This window comes from Peromyscus eremicus, chromosome 9, assembly GCF_949786415.1.
Source record: "Peromyscus eremicus chromosome 9, PerEre_H2_v1, whole genome shotgun sequence".
Taxonomy (NCBI): domain Eukaryota; kingdom Metazoa; phylum Chordata; class Mammalia; order Rodentia; family Cricetidae; genus Peromyscus; species Peromyscus eremicus.
Window position 1 is genome coordinate 89,993,572 of NC_081425.1, and position 26,340 is coordinate 90,019,911.

Consider the following 26,340-nt stretch of genomic DNA (forward strand, 5'->3'; position numbering starts at 1 on the left):
CTCCCAAGCTCATATCCTCTGGGCAGAGGGTACTGTGTCTACATGGCCTGCCCTACAGAAGCATCAATGAGGAGCTAGAGCAGGGCTGCTTACCCATCCCTGCTCCCTGGAGCTCAGGACTGGCCCCTGAAAGCCTGGCATCTGGGGCAGAAGCAACATCAAAGCCGGGATTGGCCGACTCCCACCAAAAATGCCAAGCAGGCCAGGCGCGGGCAGCTTGGGGGCGTGACAGATCTCAGCTTGTCTCTAGCTTGTGTTCCTCGGCCAGTCTGCCTTGGGCCTTGCCCCATGATGACGGGCCCATCATTCAGCTTTACTCATCTTCTTATCATTTCAGGACTTCTCTATGACTCAGCTGGCTACTTGGGTAAGTGTGTGTGTGTGTGTGTGTGTGTGTGTGTGTGTGTGTGTGTGTGTGTTAGAGAAGAGAGGGAGGAAGAGAAAATATATGCATGAATTATTTTTTAAAAAAGACTTGGACAGTAAGCTTGCCCTGGGAGCATTAGCAGACTTTAAATTTGAACCCCCTCAGCCAGTGTTAGGATTGCAGCGTGAATGGGGTATGATAGAGTCAGTGGGGGCCTTGCATACATGCCTATGTGTGTGAATTTGTTTGTTGTTCCTCTTGTGACCTTGACTCCAGGGTGTTTGGCAGCTGCTGTCTCCTTGGCTTTGAAGTAAAACCATGTTCTGTGGTCCATGACACCCCCAGCCCCCACCCCTCGGCATTAGGTGGCTGGGATGCTCGCCAACTGGCTTGGGTGATGCGGCTCAAAGGCAGCAGCCACCAAAACATCGAATCACTTCCTTTGCAGATGTGTTCTCACTTGCTGCCCAGGCCCACTCTGGTGCAAACCTCCCCCACAGCCTTTTAAAGAACTGCAAAATGCTTTCACCTTTAGGACCAGAGTTTGTTTCTCAAAGGTAGTATGGTCTGTGCATGGATGGGGTCAAGGGGAAGTCCTAGGAGTAAATCTCTGGAATACGTGAATTATAGATGATTGGGCAAATTGCAGCTAGCTAATGTGTGGATGTCACCGTTGCTGGGCCTTCCAGCCTAGCACGGATGCACCCAGTGACGCCATGGAACGTGCTTTCACCTCGCCTTTTCTGATGTTTCCTTCCAACAATGTTCCAACAGGTGGGAGAGACGTGAAAACTTAGTAGGCCTACCACCCTGTGGCCAGGCAGATGCAGGACCACTAGCATATGGCTGCACTTGGCATTTTCCAATCGACGAAGGCAGGATGTGTTCTTTCATAGCTGCTTCCTTTGGTGGCTTTTAGTGACACACTGGCTTGCTCTGAGGGATGCCGTTTTGGTGTAACTTTGTAATAGGAACGGCTGTCTTGGTGGCCTTGCTTGGTGGCCTGGGCTTGTCTCGCATGTAGGACAATGAAGATAGACCTAGCAGTGGTCTTGGTGTCATACTTATCTTAAAAACTGCCTTCGGACTTTGTCAGGTAGATATGGGAGAATGACATCATGTGTGCGCATGTGTAGGTATGGGTGGGATGTCATCTCCTGCAGATTGAAATAAAACTATCCCAGCACTCGGGAGGCAGAGCCAGGTGGATCTCTGTGAGTTCGAGGCCAGCCTGGGCTACCAAGTGAGTTCCAGGAGAGGCGCAAAGCTACACAGAGAAACCCTGTCTCGAAAAACCAAAAAAAAAAAAAAAAAAAAAAAAAAAGAAATAAAACTAGACCAATTAAAAAACAAAAACAGAAAAACAACAAAAGAAACTGCCTTTGGAGGCAGTATATGCCAAACTTTTGGTGGTAAAGATGAGGAAACTAAGTCCTTGGGCTGAGAAAGTGAGTTGTACTGTATCGAATGGCCACATGCCCCCCAGACTCACATTCTTGGATGCAAGTTCCTGTATTTCCAAGAGTCCACTGGTGTAAATCACTTTCCAAGAATGTACCTCAGTTTCTCAAAACAAAGTATGGAAAAGGATCCTTTCCAATGTAAAAAAAAAACAAAACAAAAAAAAAACCAAACATTTGCCGAAACCTTCATTAGACATTGCCTCTATTTTGTCAGGGCAGTTCCCACAGATGACGTGGCATTGGTATCTTTAAGTGAAGGCTGGTGGTCTTGGAGTCCCTTGGTAGTTGACATTGCCAAGGCAGCTGCCTGGGGCTGAGCCATGCACATGATGCACCGGGCCACAACAGGTACTGTGTACTACACACATACACACCAGTTTCCATTACAATAGAGCCTTCTGGGGCTTTTCTAGGCTGGTCCCTGAGCTTAGGCACGATTCCAGCGGGAGACAGCACAGGCCTGAGAGAGACTCATGGGCCACTCAGCACCAAAATAGACATTTGAAGCCCTGGCTTAGCTGACAGGCAGAGTGAAGGGGGCGGGGGTGCTACTCCCAAACTCATCCACCTGATGGAAATACTCAGTGCTGGAATGAGCTGTAAATAAACCAGACTGTGCTAAAAACACACAGCTCCTGGAGTTGGGGGAGGGGCAGAAATCGAAGCCCTCCACCTGCTGGGATGAAGTAGGTCAAGGGGGAGAGTGAGGAGGGACGGGGTAGTGTGAAAGGCAGATGCTCTGGTAGCAGAAACAGCTGTTAATTTATGTTCACTGAAGACACCTCCAGTTTCCAGGAAGAAGTGAGGGGAGCGATTGCCTTGAGAGATACAAGCTCTTTCCATAGGGGGGCTCCCAGGGTGCTGGACAGGCCACACTGGAGACCATATATGGACTGGAAAATCAATGGTGATGGCGCAAATTAGCCACACAGCCCGCCAGGCTCCCAGGTGTTCTTTCTGGGAGGGCCCTCTGGAGCACTGCAGCCTTGGATCTTGGCTGTCTACTGAGGCGAAAGGGAGATGAAAGGAAGGGTCTGGAGGGGACTCTAACAGACTTCTGAGGCGAGTGTGTACCTACCGCCGTCTTCGCTAGCCCAAGGTAGCATGGAGAAGCTGAAGCTGTCTCCTGCCGGCTTCTCACCACCAGGAAAGAGGTGGTGAGAGAGCAGAGTTTGAAAACGTAACTATCACTTTCCACCAAGAAAGAGAACAGCGGGGGCTGGAGAGATGGCTCTGTAGTTAAGAACTCTAGTTGCTCTTCCAGACAACCAGGGTTCAAATCCCAGTACCCACTCAGAAGCTGTTAACCCTAGCTCCAGGAGGCGCCCTCTTCTGGCTGTCTCAGACACTATGCACACATGCACAGATGTACATGCAGGCAAAACTCTCATACACATGAATTAAAAATTTACAAGGAAGAAGGGAAAGAAGAACAGTGGCCGTGACAGCTGGACTGCCCAGGTCCAGTGTGCATGGCATTAGCTACGGCACACAATTCCATAGACGTCAACCTCAGACAGCACCACTCTGTGACCCGGATGGATCAGGGCAAAAGCAAGACTATCCCCAAGTCATAACCAAACACAGAGGAAAGCCAAGGCTATCCCACCATGAAATGACCATTCTCGTTCTTGTATGTAATCGGCTTGTGCTTTGCTCCATTCCTCTTTCTCCCAAAGGAGAACCAAGCCAGCTGACCGCAGAACAGCCCATTCTGCTCGTCAGCAGCTGTTCCAAAGCAAAGCCAGACTTTGCATCTCAGTCTCCCCCACAAATCTGCAAGGAGCCAGAACCCTAGAATAAGTTTCTCATTGTGCCTCCTGGTTCTTCCTGTGTGTGTTCTCCTTTCTTGCCATAAACCAATAAACCCAACTTGGTTCTTCTTTGGATGTGTTCCCGGTAGTCTTTGGTTGGAAAGCATTGATACAGTGGTCTCAAGTAGTGTTATGGGAAGTCCCTTGCCTCCTTCCTGGGTCCCAGTCTTAACTATTACCCATCTGGAGTCAGAGGTCAAAAGAGCGAGCTCTGGAAATATATAGTTCAAGTATAGGCTCCACTGCCGACTCGCTGTTTGACCGTAAGCAAACTGACTCACTGGCTTGGTTAGCTGATCGGTAAAGTGGGAGTGGCGATGGTGGTGGTGCTTGGCTCACGGTTACTATGACGATTTGGCGTGCTTGTGTACATGCACCACGCAAATGGTGCCCCACATGTAGCCAGTATTTGTCACTACGTTGTTAATTCGGCAACCATCTACAGAAGTCCAGTGTCTACAGGTGCACTGTTAGACCCTGGGGACAGAAACTGGCCCCTGTCCCCTTCCCAGGAAGCACAGCTCAAGCTGGGAGACAGAAGGAGAGTTTCAGCCTGTGGAGAAGCACGGACACAGGGAGAAACCCAGAGAAAAGTGCAGCAAGGCCCCCGAAGCTTGGTGTGTGAGTGAAGGAAAGCTTCCTAGCGATAAGATTCAACATGGAGCTCCGCGCTGAGAGGCTCGGGAGGCCCACCTGGGCTTGTTCTGTGAGGTCAGATATCCGAGTGGGAGGTGACGTAGAGGTCCTCGGAAAACCAGGAACTGAAAGACACGGCCTTGCCTCTGCTACATGCATTCTAGTGCACCTGCCTCTCCACTGGTAAATTCCTAGGAGCAAAATCGCTGAGCTGTAGTGTATGTCTGTGTCCTGCTTTAAGAGAAAACACCAAGCAGTTTTCCAAAGGAGATACCAGCCTCCGTTCCCACCTGCTAGTGTAGAGTGACAGTTCTGGCTGTCCCCCATTCTCGCCACATTTATCTCCTGTCCTTTTCTTTGTAGCCATTCCGGTGTGTGAGCATCAGTGTCACCCTATGCATATCAGTGATGCTCAGCAGGATGGATAAGTACATTGTGGTCTAGCCACACGGCGGAACTCTGCAAGACTAACGGATAGCCTGTTCCACTCCCTCAGACACTGTGTTGAGGAAGAGAAGACAAACATAGGAATTCACGCTGTATGCTTCCATTTGCATAAAATGCAAACATCTTCATGATGCATCCCTGGTGCTAGGGTCCAGTGGGTGTGGGGAAGCGCAGAGGCTGGGGTTTATAGGCCTCTGCTGTTCACTCTGTAGAACTCGATTGTGCCATACTGTAGAATCTGTGTCTTGTTGCATGCTATAACACTGACCATATAGTAAGGCCAAACATAGATAAGACTCTGCGAAAACTAAGCTGTACAAGTCCAGTGGCCTATTTGCCTCCTTATGCCGGGGATTTGCTCACCTAGATCGAGACATTTAAGTGGGACTCTCTAGTGAGATGGAGCACCCAAGTGAGTGGATAGTGTCTGTTTCAAACCGTGCTCTGAGCACCTTGGAATCAGCGCCGCCTCCAGCCTGGCTACCTCTTTGTCTAAACAGTTTCCTCCTGAGACAGTATCACAGTTGTCCACAAGCACTTCCTTCTGCCTAGCTGTGGGGCCACATTACGGGTCTGTCTAAACTTTATATTCCTTCTCACACCTACAAAGTCAGTCTCTGAAGGAGAAAAGGACACACACATATCAGTGTCTATGCCAGCCTCATCTAGCAGAGGCAAAGGGAAGGTCTGTGTCAGGCAACAAACAGGGGCCTGCTTACATCTCAAACAGGCCAGCAATGTCCCTTGGGCGTGGTGGGCATGACCAGGTCATCACCCTAGCCCCAGGCTAAGGAGCAGCAGTTTTCTCTAACAGCCCTTCCTGGCCTGGATCAGAAGAAGCGGGGCAGCCACAGAGCATGCTGCCTACTGATACCGCCGCCACCCCCGCTGTTCCCACCACTGTTCTTCAGGGGCAGCAGAAGCCCGGTGAGTGCTCTGGACGTCGGTGAGTGAAATCCCCAGACTCCCTCGTGTCAGCCCCACACCTGGCTCAACATGGCCACCTCAGAATCTCACATGAGAAGGGCAGCTCTACCTTCACTCAGGGGCCAAGGCCCAGAGTGGGCATTGTACCAATTGTGCCAATTTCGCCGCACATCTGTTCCCCTGCCGTCTTAAATCTGCGAAGGAGGGAGTTTTTTTTCCTCACCTGGGAGTTAGATGTAGCAAAATGCCTCATCTTTTTGAAAACACCAAGGTGCATTCACAGCTTCCAAGTTCCCATCAGCCGTTCAGATGCAGGACTCCCTCATTTACTTTTTAAAAATCAAGTATTTATGAAATCCTTGGGATGGGGGAAGGATGGGAGAAGGGGAGATGAAGACGGGGTATGAGGGTAGAAATGGGGAAGAGGGCAGAGAGAGGTTAGAGAATGGTGTCAGAATGCAGTTAGATGTGCGGCATTAGGACAACCGCAATCTGTGACAACTTATTTTCTATTAAAAACCAAAGTAGAGAAAGAAAGAAAAAAAGAACCCAGAGGTTCCCACTGCATAGACACAGAGCAGGGTCGAGTCCAGGGAGGCATCTTTCATTGGTCTGACCTCTAACCCATGGCTTTACTCTGAAGCTTCTCTCTCCAGACATGAAGAATCTTCTGGAACTTGAGGCCTCACCATCACCCTGCATTCAAGGCTCACTTGGCTCTCCTGGGCCCCCTGGTCCCCAGGTGGGTACATCCTTCCAGGCCCCCTGCTGTGTCTTCCCATAGACAAAGAAACCTAATGGCAGAGCCTTGTAGCTCCTGCCCCTATGGCTGATTTTTCTCCTGTAGAGGCTCTTCAGCTCCAGAGCCCGGAGGAGCCTCTGGTGAAGAGTCACCTGCTGTGATAGATCTGAGGGTCTCATATAGGATGCTGCCCATATGGTAGTGGCTGTTGTTGGCATTATCCCCAAATACAGATGTGACCATCCACTCGACCTTCAGACGAAAGGTGCTCCTGCTCAGTGCAGGAAAGTGGTGTTTGGAGGGACTGGTTACCTGAGCTTTCCTGACTTTGGACTGCTATAAGCAGCCCCTACCCAATGTAAAAGAGAAGAGTGAGGAACGAGCAAGTTGCTAGACAAAGAACTTTCCAGACAAACAGTGCACTCCAGAGACCCCCATCCTGGGGCTGGCCTGCTGCCGTGAGGGCTTTTTCAACTGCTCTGAGGCTCAGGTCCTCCGGGGGAGGAGCATGTCGGGCCCTGTGCTGTCCTAGGCAGGAGGCATAGAAATTGCCCCTCAGCTACATGAACTTCCTGTGGCTTCCTAGTGTCAGGGGACTAAAAACTGAACTTCCTGACATGGAAGACAAAGTTCCATGAGTGGTCCCTAGCTTGGATTGCTTCATCAGCTCGTACACACACTCCACCTTTGACTTAGCTACAATGTCTGCCTCTCTTCCTCACATTCAGTGTCTGCCTCTCTTCCTCACATACACGGAGCTTCTCAGCCTCGGTCCGTGCAGTCAGGGCCACACTATTCTTCCTGACGTTTTTACCAACTCCTCTTAGTCACTCAAAAGTTGGTTTTTATGCTGCCTCCCTAGAGATACCTTTATCAGCCAAGCATGGTGACACATAGCTCTAATTCCAGCACTCAGAGGAGGCTGAGGCAGGAGGATTACCATGAGTGTGAGACCAGACTGAACTAAATAGTGAGTTCCAAGACTGCTTGGGCTACAGAATGAAACCATATCTCAGGAAGTGGTAGGGAGGGAAGGAGAGGAATAGACAGGAGAATTTTTTGCAATTATCACGTCTAAATCTACGGCACTGAATCTAGCCCCGTCTTGACTTCTAACTCTGGTTTTACTTTCTGTGGCTGTTTCCAGGCTATCAGGGCAGAGCTGAGGAATCTGGCAGACAGCAGATGTGACTCTCTGAGCCTAAGAGAATAATTATTCTCTGGCTTTGTAGAGGAAAGGTTACTGATCCCATGTCTACAGGGACAGGGATATTGTTCATCCTGCTTCCCAGTCTACTCCACCTGTGGGCTATAGCTAGCCTCTTCTCCATAAACATTTATTGACCCAGGTATGATGACAGGCTTATTATCCCAGCACTTGGGAGGCTGAGGCAGGAGGAGCCTGAGTTTAAGAGTAGTCTGGGCTACATGGTAAGAGACCCTGTCTCAAAAACAAAATAAACAAGGAAAGAAACAATACAAGCATCTTAAGAATGTTATAATGAAAATGATTTTGAGCTCAGAGGCCAGAAGCCACCAAAAAGTGGCTGAGAAGTCTGCACAAAGGCCGGAGAGAGTCCGCTAAGGTGGACGGACATTCCACCTGCAGCGCTCTTTTCTGATGGGTCTTGATGCTCATGAGAACCAACAGAGCGTGTGGAAGGAATCCTTTTCTCGGCTCAGAACAGCAGTCACACTAGTGCATCTCTGAGCTCCCACAAGCTCTTCTGAATCACATGGAGGCTCTGCTGCCCACCCGTGGAGTCTGTGCAGCCACCTCAGTTCCCTTAGGACAGTGAATGCTGTTGCTACTAAAAGTGAGATCTCTAAGTCTGCAACTGGCATCATATGGGAACTGGTTAGAAATGCAATCTCACTAGGTGATTAACTTAGCCCTTGAGTTTGAAGCCAGCCTGAGCTATATCGTGAGTACCAGGCTAGCCAGGGTAAGACTTCCATCACAGGAAGAAGGGAAGGAAGGAAGGAAAGAAGGAAGAAAGGAAGGAAGGGAGGAAGGCGGGGAGGGGAATCTCACACTCTGCCCATCCCTCTTCATTCAATCAGAATCTGTATTTGTTTGGTGGGTTCCAAGCTTAATGATCTTGTAGAATAGTTCTAACCATTTTAAGAAATGGAAGGCTTGGCAGAATGAAGAAAACAGAATTAAAACAACTTCCCGACTCCATTCCAAAACAGAAGGCAGGTAAAGCAAAGGTGGTGTCTCCCAATTTTGTCTTCACGGGAGGACCCCTGGAGAACTTCAAACATGCCTAGTGCTTATTCTCTCACCAACTCCCTCCCACTGCCCCCGACAGTCGCTTGATCGGTCTGGGAATGGCCTGAGCTTTGGGAGTTTTCAAAGCTCCTGGGGAAATTGTAGTGTGATGGCAGGGTTTGGAGAGAGCATGCTTCTCACAGGCTTTACCTTGTATTGTTCACTTGCAGACAGCAGGGGACGGTGGAAGCTAAGGGATTTGGGGGGATTTCTCTCTGCCATCCCCAGGAATTTGGAAAACAGTCATCAACTGAACTTACCACAGACGTGTGGACAGAAAACAGCTGCTTCTGGCTGTGGATGTGCAAAACACTGGTGTTTCCACAGCCTCTGGCTGGAGCCACCCACCTCCTATGGCTGGCAATGGGACACAAACATGCGCCTTACTTTAATGAAAGCGGGGAGGAGAGGATTGCCCAGTACTGAGACCCACAGCTCACTTGTGGGAATGCTTCTTTTTGTCTTGTTTATCTTGTTTGTTTGTTATTTGTAAGACAGGGTCTCAGGTTGGCCATGAACTTGCTGGTGCAGCCAAGGCTGGCCTTGAACTCTCAATCCTCCTGCCTCTAGTTCCCAAATGCTGAGATTACAGGAGTGGGCCACAAAACCCCACTCCTCCCTGGGAATATTGGAATCAGCTGCTTCTCTAGGCAAAACTTAACTTTCCCTCCTGGTGGGGCCCCAGGGAAGCATGGTGCAGTCAGTGAAGGATCCCTGAGGCCAAGGAGCATCACAGACTCCCCCGAGGGGCTTCTTCAAGACTCTGTGGTTGATCTTATCAAGCACTGAAGGATTCTAGGGAGGAAATTAAAATCCAGAGAGGGGCAACTATGGTGCCATGAAACATGCTGAGAAAGCTCAGGAGGGAGAGGAACAAGGGGGGGGGGGAAGGGGGACAGTTTGCAGGATGGAAAGGCTCCTGCAGGGGTGCCTGGAGCCCCCACAGAGTCTGCCTGCCCTGTAAAGGTCCAGGGCCACAGGCCGCTACCACAAACCCTTCCCTGCAGTCTCGGCTTGGTTGGGTACATCTTTCTTCCCTTCTTATCTCGATTGTGTAGGGTCCACCCGGGCTTCCTGGCAAGACAGGACCAAAGGGAGAAAAGGTATGAGTCACCGCTTTCTTAGTCCCACCTCGCCTTTGTAGCTACAGCTTACTTTCTGGGGGTGCCACTGAGGATGCTCTGGTTGAGATATCAAAATATGTGCTCATTCTGTCTTAGCAGATGAGGAGGGCTCCCTGATGAAGGGCTGCAGCTGTAGTAGGGGGTGCTATTGATGTGTCCTGCTTCGGGCCACTGGCATGGTAGACGTGCTCTAACTGGTCAAGTGACCTGACTGATTGAGGCACAGCCACGCCCTACTAAGCATTCTGACTCCAGAACTTCTCTTCCAAACAACCTTTGTTTATCTGTCTTCTCTATGCACAGGGGGATCTTGGCCGCCCAGGAAGGAAGGTATGACCCATGCTGCTCTGTCGGGCAATGGTGCTGCATGCGTGCGTGTGCGTTCAGTAGCTACCAGTACCTGGTGGAGGGCTGGTGCTGCCATCCCTCTGGTGATGTCAGCATGCTTGCCTTTTCTGGCATCTGACAAACCTTCCAGAGGCTGCTGGGTCTGGCCACACTTCCTCAGCCTCACCCCGCCCCCCCCCCCCTCCAGCAGAGAACTCTCCAAAGAGTGACACAAAATGACCTTCGCTACTTGATTAAACTGGAATAAAGTGATCGAGCAGACGGGAATGAGTGGCTTTGCTTTGGAAATTACCATGGCTCAGAGTGAACCAGCCACATGACATCATTAGCGTCAGAGAAAGAACCAGCAGGTGATGTCGCTGTAGTCAGTGAGTGCTGGCACTCAAGTTCTAGTCTTGACTGTGATTGAAAGAAGAGAAAATCTAGCTGAAAAGATGCCAGTGGCTTTATTACCAACAGAAGCCATAAACAGACTTTTGCAAGGTACAAATAACAAGGGCAGCCACGGCTCAGTGGCTGTGTAGACTGCTGACCTGGAGAGGATCCTGTGGCTGGTCTATGCTCAGATGCATCAAGGTCTGTGTTGATTAGTAATGTCTGCCATGGGCATGGAAAGAAAAAGTAGAGTGTACACACCAGCATCTGGCATTCCTGAGCTCTTGGCTGAACCTTTTGAATCCCTAGCTAACTGTGAAGTGATCCACCGAGTGTGGAGACCAAGATAGACCCCTTAATCTATGCTCTTGTCCTCTTTCACTTAGCTGAGGTGGGGTTCTCTGGAAGCAGAGACACAGACAAGTGAATAAATTGCAAAGGGATCACTGTCAGGAGGAACCTGTAAAGAGGGGTGAAGGGGTCATGAGAGAGTGTGGCCAACTCCAGTAGCCTGAACTTGGGAGTGTGGATTGCCTGTCTGTTTGTCCTTCCTTGATACCTTGATGGTAAGGGATCTGGGATCTTGGCTGTAGGAAGGAAGGTTCATAAGTGACTGGGAAGCTCCAAAGCCCCTAAGTGAACTTAAAAGTTTCAGGCTTTGGTAGAAGTCAACAGGGTAGCCACTGAGGGATGGTGCCTGAAGCAGGCAGAATTCCTGAGGGAGTTCCAGCAGCATCCACTGCTGCTCCCCACACAGTCCCAGCTCACATCACAGGACAGCCTTGTGGAAAACTCACAGGAAGCAAGGGCCAGTGGAACAGTGAACAGAGGTGACAAAAAAGGAAAACTAAGGCATTTAGAACCTCCCTGCCCACTGGCCTCTATTTCCTAAGAAGAATAAAACCTTGTTTGATAATATAATATGACACCAAAAACCTAACTCATACCTGTTTGGCATGGTTTTTTAGGCCCTCATTCTTTGGAGGGTAGGGATGGAGGTACAGGGGGACTCACGTAGTGGCTTTATACCTTATCAGGACCCCAAATATTCTTGGCTGGAGGGAAGCATACCAGGGTATCTTGACTTTTGTTCTTCGTCTTTGAAGGGTAGACCTGGACCCCCAGGTGTTCCTGGCATGCCCGGACCCGTTGGCTGGCCAGGCCCTGAAGGACCCAGGGTAAGTGTCTTATGTGTTGGGGCTCATGTGGTATCAGAACATGAGGGGGAAGATGGCGACCTCCTGGGTTCTGGCCAACAGTCAAGCACATGCATCTCTTCCTTGAGATGGAGAAGAGCTGGAAGGGAGCCCCCAGCCCTCAAGCATTTCTCCTTCGTGTGGTCTGCAGACCCGGGTTAGTGCTGTGACTCTGCTCCCAGGGAGAAGTGGGGGCTGTTCCCTTCTTTCCCAGGAGCCCCATTTCCCCTTTGTCCTGAGAATTAGTGTGCTAGTCTTTGGCTTCTCTGAGATGACCCAAAGGGAACCCGGGTCTGGGGAGCTATCCCGTCACGGCTGATTTGGCAGGTAGAAAGTATGGAGTATTGGCAGCCTGGAAGAATGCAGATCCTACACCGAGCAAGGGATTACCTCCTCCTCAGAGGGAGTATGCAAAGCTAACACACCCCCCATCTTCCCTTATTTCATATTCTTTGCTGCCTGTCACAGGGTGCAGGGTACAGAGGCCATGACTTGGAAATTTGACCAGCAGAAGCCAGGGCAAGGAGAGCAAATATCCTCTGCTGCTCCATCTTCCTGGCTGTGTTGGTGACTCAAAATCCCAAGGAGGTTTCTCTTTAAACCCACTGTGTCCTGGCTGCAGAGACAAAGAGATGGCTCACAGTTAAGAGTGATGCTGCTCTTGCAGAGGTCTTGCCTTCAGTTCCCAGCACCCACGTGGTGGCTCACAACCATCTGTAACTCAGGTTCCAGGGGATCCGATGTCCTTCTCTGGCCTCTGCGGGTAGTAGGCATGTACATGGCACACATGCATATGTGCAGGCAGCTTTCAGTTCACTGCATGGCCAGGCACGGTGGCTCGTACTCACAAACCCAGTACTCAGAAGGCTGAGGTAGGATCACCAGGACTTAGAGGCTAGCCTGGGCTACAAAGTAAATTCCAGACCAGCCTGAGCTAGAGTGAGATCCTAGCTCAAACAAACAAACAAACAAACAAACAAACATCCCGACTATAGAGAGCTAAGCTGTCTATCATGGCAGCCATGTACGTATAGCTGTGAAGCCCTTGAAATGTGACTAATACAAATGAAGAAGAGAAGGTTTCACTTTGCCTTCCCCAAGTTTTAATTTATAAAACTGTATTCGGGGATGGGGAGAGAGTGAAGGTGCTTGCCACCAAGACTGGCAACCTGAGTTCCATCCCTGGAACCCACATGGTGGGAGGAGAGAACCAACTTCCAGAAGTGGTCCTCTGACCTCCACATATGTGCACCACATATATGTGGTGCGAGCGCATGCACACACACTAAATGAAATGTAGTTTTAAATCTCATTATTTTACAGTGATTACATGTTGAAGTGACAGTTAGATTAAATGAAAGTAAAATACTGGCAAAATTAATTTCAATTGCTTAGTTTTACATTTAAGGTAATTTATAAAGATATTTAAGATTCAGAATATGCAACCAGGCATGGTGGTACATTTCCTATAATTCTAGCACTCAACGGTAGAGGTAAGAGCATCCATTCAAGGCCATCTTCACCTAAATTTGAGACCAGCCAGGGATACAGGAGATCCTGACTTAAAAAAACAAAACAATAATAACAACAACAAAAAACAAAAACAGACTAAAAACAAAACAAAGAAAAAAACCAAACAAACAAAAACCCCACAAATTAATCCCCCAATCAGCATATAGTTGACTTTATATCTCTACTAATTAGAGGTGTCATGCAGTTTTGTAGTATAGAGAATGCTTAAGATTCAAACTTATTCTGAGGCACAACAAGCCCACCCTACTTGTTCACCACCCCCTCCTGTTTATCTATCCGGAGCCTGATTGTTCCCTCTGCTTGGCTTCAAACTGAGGGTGAGAGTATAATGAAATGTCTGAAAGGCCCTCCCTATACAAAAAACAAATCAGGCAAAGAATTTGTATGTGTGGCAAGCCTATTTTCTGAGGCCCTCATGCTGTCTCCCCACCCTCTCACAATCCTTTCCAGGAAAAGATCAAACATCACCATTTACAGCTTCTTAGTGAGTATTTAGTTTGGTGATCGGTACCATCTTGGGCATTTTTGTTCTCTATTAATCTCAATGACCACAATGAAAGGTGGAGAGTGGAGCCCTGGGAGGAGGCAAAGGGGCATATGGGATCTCAAGTTTACAACCGAGACCCAACACCCTGGTTCCATCCCAGCTTTTCCCACAACCCCTGTTTCTGTTTCTCTAAGAAATATCACTGTGGTCCTTCTTTTCCATCTTCTAATTGCCGCAGGGTGAAAAAGGTGATCTGGGTGTGATGGGCTTGCCAGGGTCGAGAGGACCAATGGGCTCTAAGGTCAGTGTGTGGTCCAGAGGGACATTCCCAGGCCTTCTCACTATGACTGGGGAGCGGCAGCTGTCTACAAAGATGGGGAGGGCACGACTGGGGGACTGTCACCCTGTGCTGGGGAGTCAGCCCTTTGGGGGACATCATGCCCTGGGGTGCAGGGACACAGGGATCCTGTTCCTGTTGTTCTCTTTGGTTATCAAGGTTTTGCCTCCGGATTAGGCTTTTGAGGGCTGAGAAAAGCTACATTTTTTTTTTTTTTTTTTTTTTTTTTTAGGCATAGTATAAACACAAGCCTCCTGGACATCTTCCTGTTTATGGCTATATGCCCCTTAAAACTCACAATAGAGTGCAGAGACAGCATACTCTGGGAGTCCTTCTGTTCTTACAGCACCCCCCCCCCACCTCCTCTGCTGTCTTGGGGGCTGATATAAACAGTCTGCTTTCTTTTAGGGCTTCCCTGGATCCAGAGGGGAAAAGGTCAGTCCGTGTCTCTCCTGGCATCCCAGATCCTGGTCTGGACACAGCTCTGGAGTTGGGGGTGGGTGGAAGACAGGCCCAGCTCTCTCTTCAGATATCAACTGCAGCCATCATTCCAGGCTACTCTGTTCTTTATCATGTATGGGCTGAGAGAGAAGAGGGGCCTCCTGGGGCAGGGCAATTCCGGTAAAAAAGGACCTCCCTGTGAGGCTCCTGCCCCTGACAGGGAGCAGGGAAACAAATGAGAGCCAGGTAGGGAGTTATCCTCAGTCAGCATAGGGGTGCTGGAAGAGGGGACTTATCCTTAGGCCAGGTTTCTATCACACAAGCCTTCTTTTCTACTAAAATAAAACAAACACCAACAGGCACCCGTGGACACATGCCCTGTGAGATGAGAGGATCTGAGACCCAGAACTTTCTGTTTCCCTTTACTAACTAACATTAAGAGGTCTTAGGGGGTCTAACCAGAAAGCATGCCTTGACTGGGCAAGCTACCTATTATCTGAGCCTAGAGCTTTGTCAAAATGAAGGTGTTGGCCTAGGGAGCTTATCAGTTTGAAATGCTTCTATCCCTAGCCCCCCCCCTACATAAACACACAAGTGCAATATTAGTGCATTGACCCCCTCTTTTGGTTTTCTCCTAGGGATCCAGAGGTGAAAGGGGTGACTTGGGTCCCAAAGGAGAAAAGGTAATGGCAAATCTGTACAAGTGATGTGCTGCAATGGAAGTGGGAGCTCCCCGACCTGTGGACTGAGGGATAGCCGTCATAAAAATGGCTGACCAAATCTATCCGCAGCCAGTTCCAAGTGGCATTTCAAAACAGTCACAGTATTTGTTGTTCTTTTCACAGGGTTTCCCTGGATTTCCTGGAATGCTGGGGCAGAAAGTAAGTGTCTAAAAGTAGAGATGACAAACCTCAGGTGCTCCAAACAGCAAATGGAGCCTCCTTCTGGTCCTTCAGGCAGAAACATTGATTTTGACTGTGGAAAGTTCCAGTTTGAGATGGGGACCAAGTTGTCTTGTCCACTGGGAGAGGGTAGCAGGGAGGTCTGAGGTCAACCTCCAGTTTAGTGGGAAAGGCTCTTCCCACTCTCTCCATACACACACCATGGAGAGAGGCCCCTCTTTGCTTTTTCTACCTCCTGGAGCTCAATGGAAGATTCAAAAGCCGGAAGCTTTGTGAGGAGCTACTGCAATCTCCTGTCTGAGCCACAATGGTCAAGACCCCTCGTATCCCTCAGACCCTGAAGCAACTTAGAGATTTGTTTGATTAAGTTTCACTGCTGCCTAAACACTCAATACAGTCTTCAAGGGTGGCAAACACTGTTGGAGGGACACAGGATTATTTTAAAAAGTGACAACTATTTTATTTAACCAGCGAGATATTCAGTATCTCACTTGGGACAGGCCCAATTTTAAAAGGAGACAGTTTTAGGTGTTAAAGAAAAACCATTCAGGGCCAGAGAGATGGCTCAGCGGTTAAGAGCACTGGCTGCTCTTCCAGAGGTCCTGAGTTCAATTCCCAGCAACCACATGATGATTCACAACCATCTGTAATGAGATCTGGTGCCCTCTCCTGGCATGCCGGTATACATGCAGGAAGAACATTGTATACATAATAAATAAGTAGATCTTTAAAAAAAAATCATTCAGTAAATAACCGTAAAGTGATATATTGATATAACAAAAATTATGAAGGTGGCAATAGACTGACAGATTTGGGGACACTTTTACTTAGGTTTAGGATCTAGAGTAAGGCTGGGCGTTGGATGAGGAAAGATGTCATAGCCTAAAGAAAGATGCATACATGACCGTGTAGAACAGCTCCCAACCTGACATGGAAACACTGGGTTCTTACATTGTAAGGCATTAACCATGTAAAACAGCCCCTGACATGATAGTGCTGGGTCCTCAGTGCTGTAAGTTACTGACCATGCTGAACAGTTCCTGAGCTAACATGAAAATACTGTGCCCTCATGCCCTCGTGAAACATTGACTGTGTAGGACAGCCCCTAAGCTGTCTTGGCTACTTTTTTTTTTTTTTTAAAGATTTATTTATTTATTATGTATACAATGTTCTGTCTGCATGTATCTGTATCACTGCAGACCAGAAGAGGGCACCAGATCTCATTACAGATGGTTGTGAGCCACCATGTGGGTGCTGGGAATTGAACTCAGGACCTTTGGAAGAATAGCCAGTGTTCTTAACCTCTGAGCCATCTCGCCAGCCCAAAATTTATTTATTTATTTATTTATTTATTTATTTATTTATTTATTTATTTATTTATTTATTTATTTATTTATTTATTTATTTTGAGACAGGGTTTCTCTGTGCAGCTTTGGAGCCTTTCATGGAACTCACTCTGTAGCCCAGGCTGGCCTCAAACTCACAGAGATCCGCCTGCCTCTGCCTCCCGAGTGCTGGGATTAAAGGTGTGCGCCACCACCGCCCGGCTTTTACTTTTCTATTGCTGTGATAAGATACCATGACCAAGACAAGTTATGGAAGAAAGTGTTTCAGAAGCTTACGTCCATGATAGGGGAGGAAAAACATGGCATCAAATAGCTGAGAACTTCCATCTAGATCCACAAATTCAAGAGTGAGAGCGAGAGAGCGAGAGCGAGAGCGAGAGCGAGAGCGAGAGAGAGAGAGAGAGAGAGAGAGAGAGAGAGAGAGAGAGACTGGACATGGCACAAGTCTTTTGAAACACAAAGTCCAACCCCAGTGACACACCTCTGTCAACAAGGCCACACCTCCTAATCCTTCCCAAACAATTCCACCTAATGGTAACCAAACAATCAAATATGTGAGGCTATGGGGGTCATTCTCATTCAAACTGCCACCTAAGCTAGCATGGTAATGCTGGATCTTCATGTTGTAAGGTATTGACATTAGAAAGTGTTATCTTTACCTAGGTCACAAACTGAAATTCTTAAATAGGCAAACAAGTGTTTTCTTAGTATTTTTTAATTCTTTTTAAACATTCACTTTAAAGTGTTACTTCCTAAAGTGTAACATTTTTATTGGGCAGTACCCAGCCATCAGGGCATAATGAAGTACTTTCAGTCATTATGCAAGTCACTGTGTGACTTATCCTTACCTTAACCTGTCAGAAACTCAATTTCTGCTATCCTAGATGCGATGCTACATTTTTTTTTTTTTTCAGAGCTGAGGACCGAACCCAGGGCCTTGCGCTTGCTAGGCAAGCGCTCTACCACTGAGCTAAATCCCCAACCTGGGATGCTACATTTTAAAAATAGAATAATTATATAAACAAAGGAAACCTCAAAAGAGAAGTGAGTCCCTTAAGATATTTGGTCTAGGTTTTCATTCCCTGCAACAGTGCCCATCAAAGACTCATAAATCACTGTAAAATTAAATATAACAGTTTTCCTGGCTTCTGCACTGTTTCCTAGACTTGGCAACAGGAGCTATCTCCCCTTTTCATGGCAGGCTGTTTTAAGACAGAGCTGATATGATAACCATAATTAGGTCTTAGGAGAGAAATTAGATCAAGAAATTACGGGTTGCTTCTAGTTCATAAAGAGAAGGGCCACACTTCCTTCTGACAATCTCTTTTTAAAAATTCATATATTTTTTAATGGTGATGTTTTCTCCTAGCCAAGCAAGACATGCCCTGAGTCTCTTTAAGGAGCCCTGGGGAATTGTGGAACATCTCCATGGCCCATGGACCCAACATACTCTCACCACTGAGCATCCTGAAGGACATCATGGTCGAAAGACTACATGGACTCAAGAAAAATTCTTTTTTAAAGATTGATTTTTTTAAAAGATTTATTTATTTATGTATACAGTGTTCTGCCTGCAGGCCAGAAGAGAGCACCAGATCTCATTATAGATGGTTGTGAGCCACCATGTGGTTGCTGGGAATTGAACTCAGGACCTTTGGAAGAACAGTCAGTGCTCTTAACCTCTGAGCCATCTCTACAGCCCTAAAGACTGATTTTTAATTGTATGTACATGTGTGTTTATGTGTAGGTATGTGCACGTAAGTGTCAATGCCTATGGAGGTTGGAGGTCTTGGATACCCTTGGAGTTGAAAGTTTTGTGACCATTCACTGCCTGGAGTTGCAGGCAATGTGAGCCACCTGATACAGGTGCTAGGAACTGAACCTGGGTCCTCTGGAAACCCAGTAAGCGTTCTTAACTGCTGAGTGAGTTGAGGAGAGACATCTTCCTGTTGTTGGGCTGAAAGGTGAGCTTGGGCTTGATCCTCACCATCAATAGATATCCTCTGGAATTTTCCATCGTGTTAGGGAGCCTTAAAGGATCCTGGGTGTCTGTTACTATCTCTGAGCAGCTAGGGTAGTCCATCATGGGCACTGGCTACTGATAAGTAAAAACTTCCTGGTAGCAATTGCTGCACTGACGGTGTTGGGGGTGCAGCGCAATTGCTTGAAGTAGAAATGATGTGCCCCGTGGGCCCATAATCCCCAGAAGCAGCAGGTGGGACAGGAATCCTAGACTTGGCAAAAGTAAGGAAAAGCTAAGATGGAGGGAAGAAATGTATTTGTGTGTGTGTGTGTGTGTGTGTGTGTGTGTTTGTGTGTGTGTGTGTGACAGTCTGAGAAATAAGTTTTGAGGAAGGTTGGCCTTGAACTATGAAAACATTATTTTCAATTAGAAATGTAATTTACATTGTTTTCCAGATTTTAATAGTATTTTTATGGTGACTCTTTGAGTACATACTTGAAATACCTCTCCTCACAGGAAGGGGTTTCATCTGAGCTGGGCATAGTGATACATTGCTGTGACCCCGGCACCAGGGAGGTGGAGCAACAGGATTCAAGGTGGTTTTCAGCCACATAGAGGTGGAGGCCAGCTTGAGCAGCAGGAGACCCATCTCAAAAAGAAGAGTTGTCTGAATAGGTAGAAGTGGGCTGGAACTCAAAATAATACTTCCTAAAGTGTGGAGAACTGCCGGACAGAGTGGTGTACACATTTAATCCCAGCACTCAAGAGGCAGAGGCAGTTGGCTGTCTAGGAATTCCAGGATAGCCTGGCCTACATATCAAATTCCAGGCCAGTCAGGGCAACATAATGAGACCCTATCTCAAAAAAAAAAAAAAAAAAAAAAAAACAACAAACAAACAAAAAAAACAAAAACAAAAAAAACAAAAAAAAAAAACGTGGAGAGGTATATAATCCTACATAAATCTACAAAATACCAAACATTACAGTGGACAAGACTGTTCCCAAACATTTAAAACAACAAAAACAAAAACAGAAAAACCCAAACTCATATGTGTGAGTTTGTACTAAAAACAAAACATAACAAACCATTACACAAATTTTCAATTAGACAAACTGGGAAATTAGCTTTTCCCAGTCTGTAGTGACACAGACGTGTGTGTGACTGAAGTGCAGAAGCCACCGCTGACCGCTGTGGACAGGGCCGTCTCTCTGACCACTAGAGCACCAAGTGCTCTACAGCACTGAGTCACACCCTCGGGGGTGCCTTCTTTCTTTCCTGTTCCTTGGATATGAGCTCACCAGTCTCCCATGCTCCCAGGACAGCCTACCTGGGAAAGACAGAGGATGAAGAGGAGGCCTTGGGGCCAGTGATTGGAGAGACCAGCATAGACATGCCCACTCTTTCTCTTTCTTCTCTCCAGGGTGAAATGGGTCCAAAGGGAGAACCCGGGCTCGCAGGACACCGAGGCCCCACCGGGAGACCAGGAAAACGAGGCAAACAGGTAAGGATCCCAGGGTTTACCTCACTGAGGGCACACTGCCTGGAGATGTGTGGAGAAGCATGCAGAGGTCATCTAGAGCTATTCCACAGCCTTAGATTCAAGCACCCTCAGGGCGAGTGGACAGAGCAGCCTCATTACTGATGTTCGGGCTTCTCCTGGCTAGCCATGGTTCAAGGTTACAGGCTCCACTCAAGGTCAGAAACAAGAGTGGCCCTAGTTCATAGGAACGCGTATATCTTAAACGAAGTAACTAGGAATGATCATTCTGCAGAAAACCTGCTCTTTGCCTCAGTATACGGGGTGTAAATTGAGTTTTAGAGACCAGTCTATGCCTGTCCTTGTGGCTACCAGGTCTTTTGAACTTCAGTGACAGTTTTCACTGCACAAACCCCCAATTTGGAAGTGATCCTCTTCGTTGGGTTTGTTAAGAGCTTAGGGCAATTGTTTGCTCTGAGCCTCCTGGTCAGCAGGGAAAGCCAGGTTATGGAATTGGGAAAGGAAGGAGCGGGGCTCACTTTCCTGGACTGGTTTTGAGGCCTGCACTAAATGGCCACAGGAAAACTAGCATTTTTGATAATGTACAGATACACCCGAGAGAAGTGCCATGTTACTTTTTGTTTTGTTTTTGTTTGTTTGTTTTAAGACAGGGTCTCATTATGTAACCCAGGATGGCCTTGGTCTTACTACATATGCATTATCATCATCATCATCATCATCATCATCATCATCATGATCATGATCATGTTTGTTACCTTTTTTATTTCAAATAGATATTTGAAATCCAGCTTTGTTTAGGGGCTGGGGCAATGGCTCAGTAGGTAAATTGCTTCCTGTGGAAGCATGAGGACTGAGTTGTTCCCAGCACTCATGTGAAGAAGCCAGTGTGGCAGTACACACCTGTAATCCTAGTACTAGGGAGGCAGAGTCCCAGCCACTCCAGATGAATCCACAAGCTGCAGGTTCAGGGAGAGACCTTGTCTCAAAATAAGGTGGAGAACAATTGAGGAAGATACCTGATGTTGACCTTTGGCCTCTGCTGGCACACTGACAGACACAAGTCAGTTTACGTAAATAATACTAATTTTTGGAAATTAATATTTATTAATATGTATACTTATGTATACTTTTAATGTTAATGATTGTTAGTATGTTAGAAGAAAAACGTCATTTTTGAGCATATATGTAAAACTTTCTATTTTTAATTGTTATTATATTTTATAGGGTATACTGTGATGTATGTACATATATACCTACATTGTGGAGTGATCAATTCAGGCTAATAGATACATCTATCACTTTAGATATTTACTGTCTTTTGTCATGAGAATATCTGAAATCATCTATCCCGCTAGTTACTTTTTTTATCTCCATTCTGTTGGTGGTTATGGTTTGATCTGGGTATTATATCTTTCCATAATTCATTATTTCACTTTAAAATTTCTTTGTTTATTCATTTGTTGTTGTTGCTTTGAGATAGAGTCTCATGTAGCCCAGACTGGCCTCAAACTCTGCTTCCACCTCAGACATGCTGAGGTTACACGTAGTTCAGAGCTATTTCTTCTCGTATTTTAAATTATTTCTTTTATGTCCACTGTGTATTTTAATAAACAAGGAAGCAATAGCTTGCTTGGAGGAGAGGCTCGCCCGGGTCATTTGAAATGCTGAAAGGAGGACATCTTTGGCAACAAAGCCTTTTCCTTGTGCTGGTGTGAGGATGCTCAGACTTCAGTTTATGTCAGCATCTCCTAGGCATTTACTGAACACAGATTCTCCACCAGCTACAGTGGCTGCACCTCCAGGTCTTGCCTCTGAACGTGCCCCTCCCCCCTATCACCCGTGCCTGGGCCTCGTTTCCTAAAGTCGCGGGTACAGTTGGTCTGGAATCGACTTCAGCTTGTGCTGTGTTTTGTTGAAGCCACCCATGGGATTCTAATGTGCAGCCAGGAATCATAACCACAGTCACCCTGTGAAGCTAATGATGAGCTTCCCTAAGTCAATGCAGAAGTGACCTGGCTCTGGATAATTCAGATCTCACAGTAACATTGTTTTGTTCTGTTTTCAATGGAAAACAAGGCCTTTATTTTTGTACAGTTATTTAAATCAAATATGGCAAGATTCTTTTAGTTTGTTTTTAAAGTCACAAAATGTCAGTCTCATTTTGACAGTTTCCCAGGGGGGCCGTGGTCACATGGCTTCCAAGGCATGCCACAGGTGCCAGTTTCCTTAAATCTAGGCTCAGAAAAAGTAAAAAAGAGGGAGAAAATTCTCCCTTACATGATTTCATTCTAGATTGTTCTACATTAGTCTAAGAAGAGGCTGTTGGTTTCTGTCCTCTAGATCTTTTCTAGGGCAGTGTTTGTCTTTCCTGGTAAAGCCAAAGCCGAGTAGGCTGTATATCAACCCTAGTGATGGCAGTTATATTGGAATGATTGTAAGAGCTACACCAAAACCACTTGGAGAGTTCGGAAGGGTCAGGGAAGAAGCCCACTCCATTTACAAGATGCAGGAGCTTACCTGTGTGCCTTTCAGTGCCTTTCTACTCTGCAGACCCCTCAACTGTTACTGGAAGCCTGCCCTGGAGCTTCCTTCTTATCTCCTAGTGTAGAGTCATGTATCCAGAAGGACTATGATTTCTGGAAGTAACCAGGTTAATCCAAACCTAGGAAACAAGAATCTAGGAAGACTCTAGAATACAGTTTCCAACACAGGATTTCAGAGATCATTTAATCCAATCTCACTCCCTTCAGATCTCTCCCATCTATTCACAAGGAAACAAGGGGCCAGTGAGGTGGAGTTGCTTGCCAAGACTGTTGAGCTGAGCCAACTTCAAGGCCAGGGTTAGAATTTTGGGCATGTGTTCCTCTCCCTTGCTATGGCTCTCTATCATGGCCATGCTTCCTGACTTGTCTCCAAGCAGGTCCGGGGAAAATGGCTGTTGACCTGATCATAAAAACCTCCAGGGGCTGGGATTATGGATTGGTGGTAGAGTGCGTACCCAGTGTGCAAAAGGTCCTGAGTTCAAGTCCAAGAACCACAAGAAAAGGAAAGAAAGGAAGAAAGGAAGAAAGAAAGAAAGAAAGAAAGAAAGAAAGAAAGAAAGAAAGAAAGAAAGAAAGAAAGGAAGGAAGGAAGGAAGGAAGAGAAAGAGAGAAAGAAAAAACTTCAATCAAGGAGACAATGGCTTTAAGAGAAACCTCCTGAGTTCACAGCAGATACAGAATAAAGAATCCTTTCCCTGGACAATTTGGTTCAGCGACACCTGCCATAAAGATATGGCCTCTTCTGTGCAATGACCAATTAAGCCAGACTCCTCTACTCTTGGTGTCAGAGTCAAGGAGTGTTTCCAGCTCCTTCAAGCCATGCACTTCCTGTGCTCAGAGCCAGCTGGCCTGGCTGTTAGGAAAACAAGCTTTACTGGCTATATTAAGCTGGTGTGACTTCCTTTGCCATTCTGGGACCCATCTTGGTTATCATGTGGAATGCTTCAGCCTGGCCTGAGGATTAACAGCCTCCTCTGTGAGGGCAGAATTGGAAACAGACTAACCTCATGGGTCCCCTGGGACAAGTTTAGGAACTCCTCTGGTATTATGGAGAAGACCCCTAGGGCCATGTTGGTAGGACAGTACCTCACAGAGCCAGTGTATGATTGGAAATGGAGTATCTTCAGGTGTGACTCTCTTTAACCAATCAGGACTTCTTAGGTGTAAGGGACATTGGGCTTGGACTTCTGTCATCCCGTTGACCATCATGGTTGATCTAGATGGTCTAGCTGTTGAGAGGGAGCTCACTGCTCCGTGTGTCTCTTCCAAAGCTGTACGATTGGATAGAGATGACCTTCTCCGATAAAGGACTGTCCTCTGGTTAAGAATATATAAGCAGTCATGGTCCCAGCCAGAATCTCCAAAATGCTCTCAGAAAATCAAACTTGTTTCTCCATGGGAGAAGATGAAGCCTGGCCAGCCACTAGGACAGTCAGCTTGTCTCCCCCATCACCCTTCACTCCTTTATTTATTTATCTATTTGTTTGTTTATTATGTATACAGTGTTCTGTCTGAACACATGCCTGCACTGCAGGCCAGAAGAGGGCACCAGATCTCATTATTGATGGTTGTGAGCCACCATGTGGTTGCCAGGAATTGAACTCAGGACCTCTGGAAGAACAGCCAGTGCTCTTAACCTCTGAGCCATCTCTCCAGCCCCACCCTTCACTCTTCACAAACCACATTTTCACTTCTGCCATCTTTGTTAGCCTCACAGTGAACCCGGGTGGCTCTGTATGTACTGGCCCTACTTTAGAGAAGAGAAGACCAAGGCATAAAGCAATGACATGATTTATCCAGCCTCACTGTAAAGGTAAACTATCTTGACTGACAGATTGTCAAAACTCCCTCCCCATGTGCTGCCAACTTCCTCTCCTTCATTTGGTCTGGGGAGAGAAGATGCACATGGCGGATTCTAGCCCACATGGAACTTATGTCTCATGGGGAGACAGTGATGAAGTGACCACACAATAATCTATGATCAGTGATCCAAAATAAATAGGAAGAGCCAGGGGTGTGTGTTTAAACTAACAGCAATCCCTCTGCCTCAGCCTATTGAGTATTGTGATGACAGGCATGCACTTCAACTCCCAGCTTGAAAAAGAAAGTGTTGAGAGAATGCCGTGAGGAACACCAGTACAGCCTGGGAGATCAAGGAAGACCTTGTTCTTGGACATCGGAGCTGAAAACTGAAGGCAGAGGGGGCATAAAGAGTTTGGGGTGCAAAGATAATCTTTTCTTGAGAAGTGTGAGAAGAATCATGGTATTTTTGACTAAAAGTAAAAACAATCAAACAAACAAATAAACTCTGGCTGTCATGGTGGTGCCCATCTTTAATCTCAGCACTCGGGAGGCAGAGGCAAGTGGATCTCTGTGAGTTCAAGGCCAGCCTGGTCTACAAAGTTCCAGGAAAGTTAGGGCTGTTACACAGAGAAACCCTGTCTCAAACAACAACAACAACAACAACAACAACAACAATAGCAACAACAACAAAAAACAAAACAAACAAACACTCTGACTCAAGGCTGGAGAGCAGGGCCATGTCTTGCTTCTTGGGCTCAGTAAGGAACTGGGTCTCTACCAAGAGAGCAATGAGAAGTCTGTGGGTAGAAAGTTCTGATAGAATGAAAGTAATCCTAACAAGTAGATGAAAGTTTAAATTATAGGTCTACCTCAGCTACCTCAATACTAGAATATTGCACAAATACTCTGAGACTCCATTTCCTAACTCATGCCAGGAGATGAGGTGGATTGTTTCTATTGTCCTGTGCCATGTTTCTAGAACAGAGTGAGAACTTAATGAGGTCTTCAAACTTGCACAGATCACTTGCTCTGTCCCTCTCACAGGCTGCGTGCTGGAGACCAGATATATCCCACCATGAGTTTTTGCTTATCTGAGCTAGGTGGTCTCTGATTTAGAGGTAAATGGGGAAGGAACTTTGTCATGCCATCATATCACAACAGGCTTTCTCTTTCTATCTGTCAGGGTCAGAAGGGAGACAGTGGAATCATGGGCCCACCAGGCAAGCCTGGACCTACTGGTCAACCTGGTCGTCAAGGTCCTCCAGGGCCCCCAGGTGCCCCATCTGCAGGTAAGACCCCAGGTGCCTCATCTGCAGCTTCACTTAACCTATAAGTGGTACTCCTAACTAGATCCCCCCCGAGACACCACAAGGAGATGCCTGCAGAGCTCTGCATTGTATTTCTTGTCAGAAACTGCCAGAGGCTCTTTCGTATATCTTCATGATTTCTCTATGATTTGGCTCACTCAACTTCGTCTTAACATTTTGGAGATTACACGGAGGAAGTAGAGAGGGGCTAAATTACATTGGTGATGTCATTTATACTTTAAGTGAAACAGGTGCCTATTTCATCAACTAAAATCTTTTTCTAGAAAAATGTGTTTCATTGTTCCAATCATTATCTTACACCCAGAAGGCATTGCAGATTTTTCTGTCTTACACAGTGTGATGAAAGATTGTTTATTTGCATTGGATATGTTGTGTTCATTCGAAGGAACTGCTAAAAAGAAATTAAGAGTCCATCATTGAAGATGAACTAGGTATGTTTCTACC

At 46.9% G+C, this 26,340-nt stretch overlaps 1 protein-coding gene across 1 annotated transcript in view; it reads left to right on the plus strand.

The window, feature by feature from the left end:
- Positions 1 to 217: 217 nt before the first annotated feature.
- Positions 218 to 26,340, plus strand: part of Colq (collagen like tail subunit of asymmetric acetylcholinesterase) — a 38,459-nt gene continuing 12,336 nt past the window's right edge. The window contains exons 1-12 of the mRNA XM_059274077.1: positions 218 to 367; positions 5,542 to 5,654; positions 6,298 to 6,396; positions 9,730 to 9,774; positions 10,099 to 10,125; positions 11,625 to 11,696; positions 13,973 to 14,035; positions 14,480 to 14,506; positions 15,151 to 15,195; positions 15,358 to 15,393; positions 20,145 to 20,225; positions 25,752 to 25,857. Coding sequence (XP_059130060.1) covers positions 289 to 367; positions 5,542 to 5,654; positions 6,298 to 6,396; positions 9,730 to 9,774; positions 10,099 to 10,125; positions 11,625 to 11,696; positions 13,973 to 14,035; positions 14,480 to 14,506; positions 15,151 to 15,195; positions 15,358 to 15,393; positions 20,145 to 20,225; positions 25,752 to 25,857 — 793 coding nt within the window. The 5' untranslated portion in view covers positions 218 to 288. The remainder of the gene's footprint in view (positions 368 to 5,541; positions 5,655 to 6,297; positions 6,397 to 9,729; positions 9,775 to 10,098; positions 10,126 to 11,624; positions 11,697 to 13,972; positions 14,036 to 14,479; positions 14,507 to 15,150; positions 15,196 to 15,357; positions 15,394 to 20,144; positions 20,226 to 25,751; positions 25,858 to 26,340) is intronic.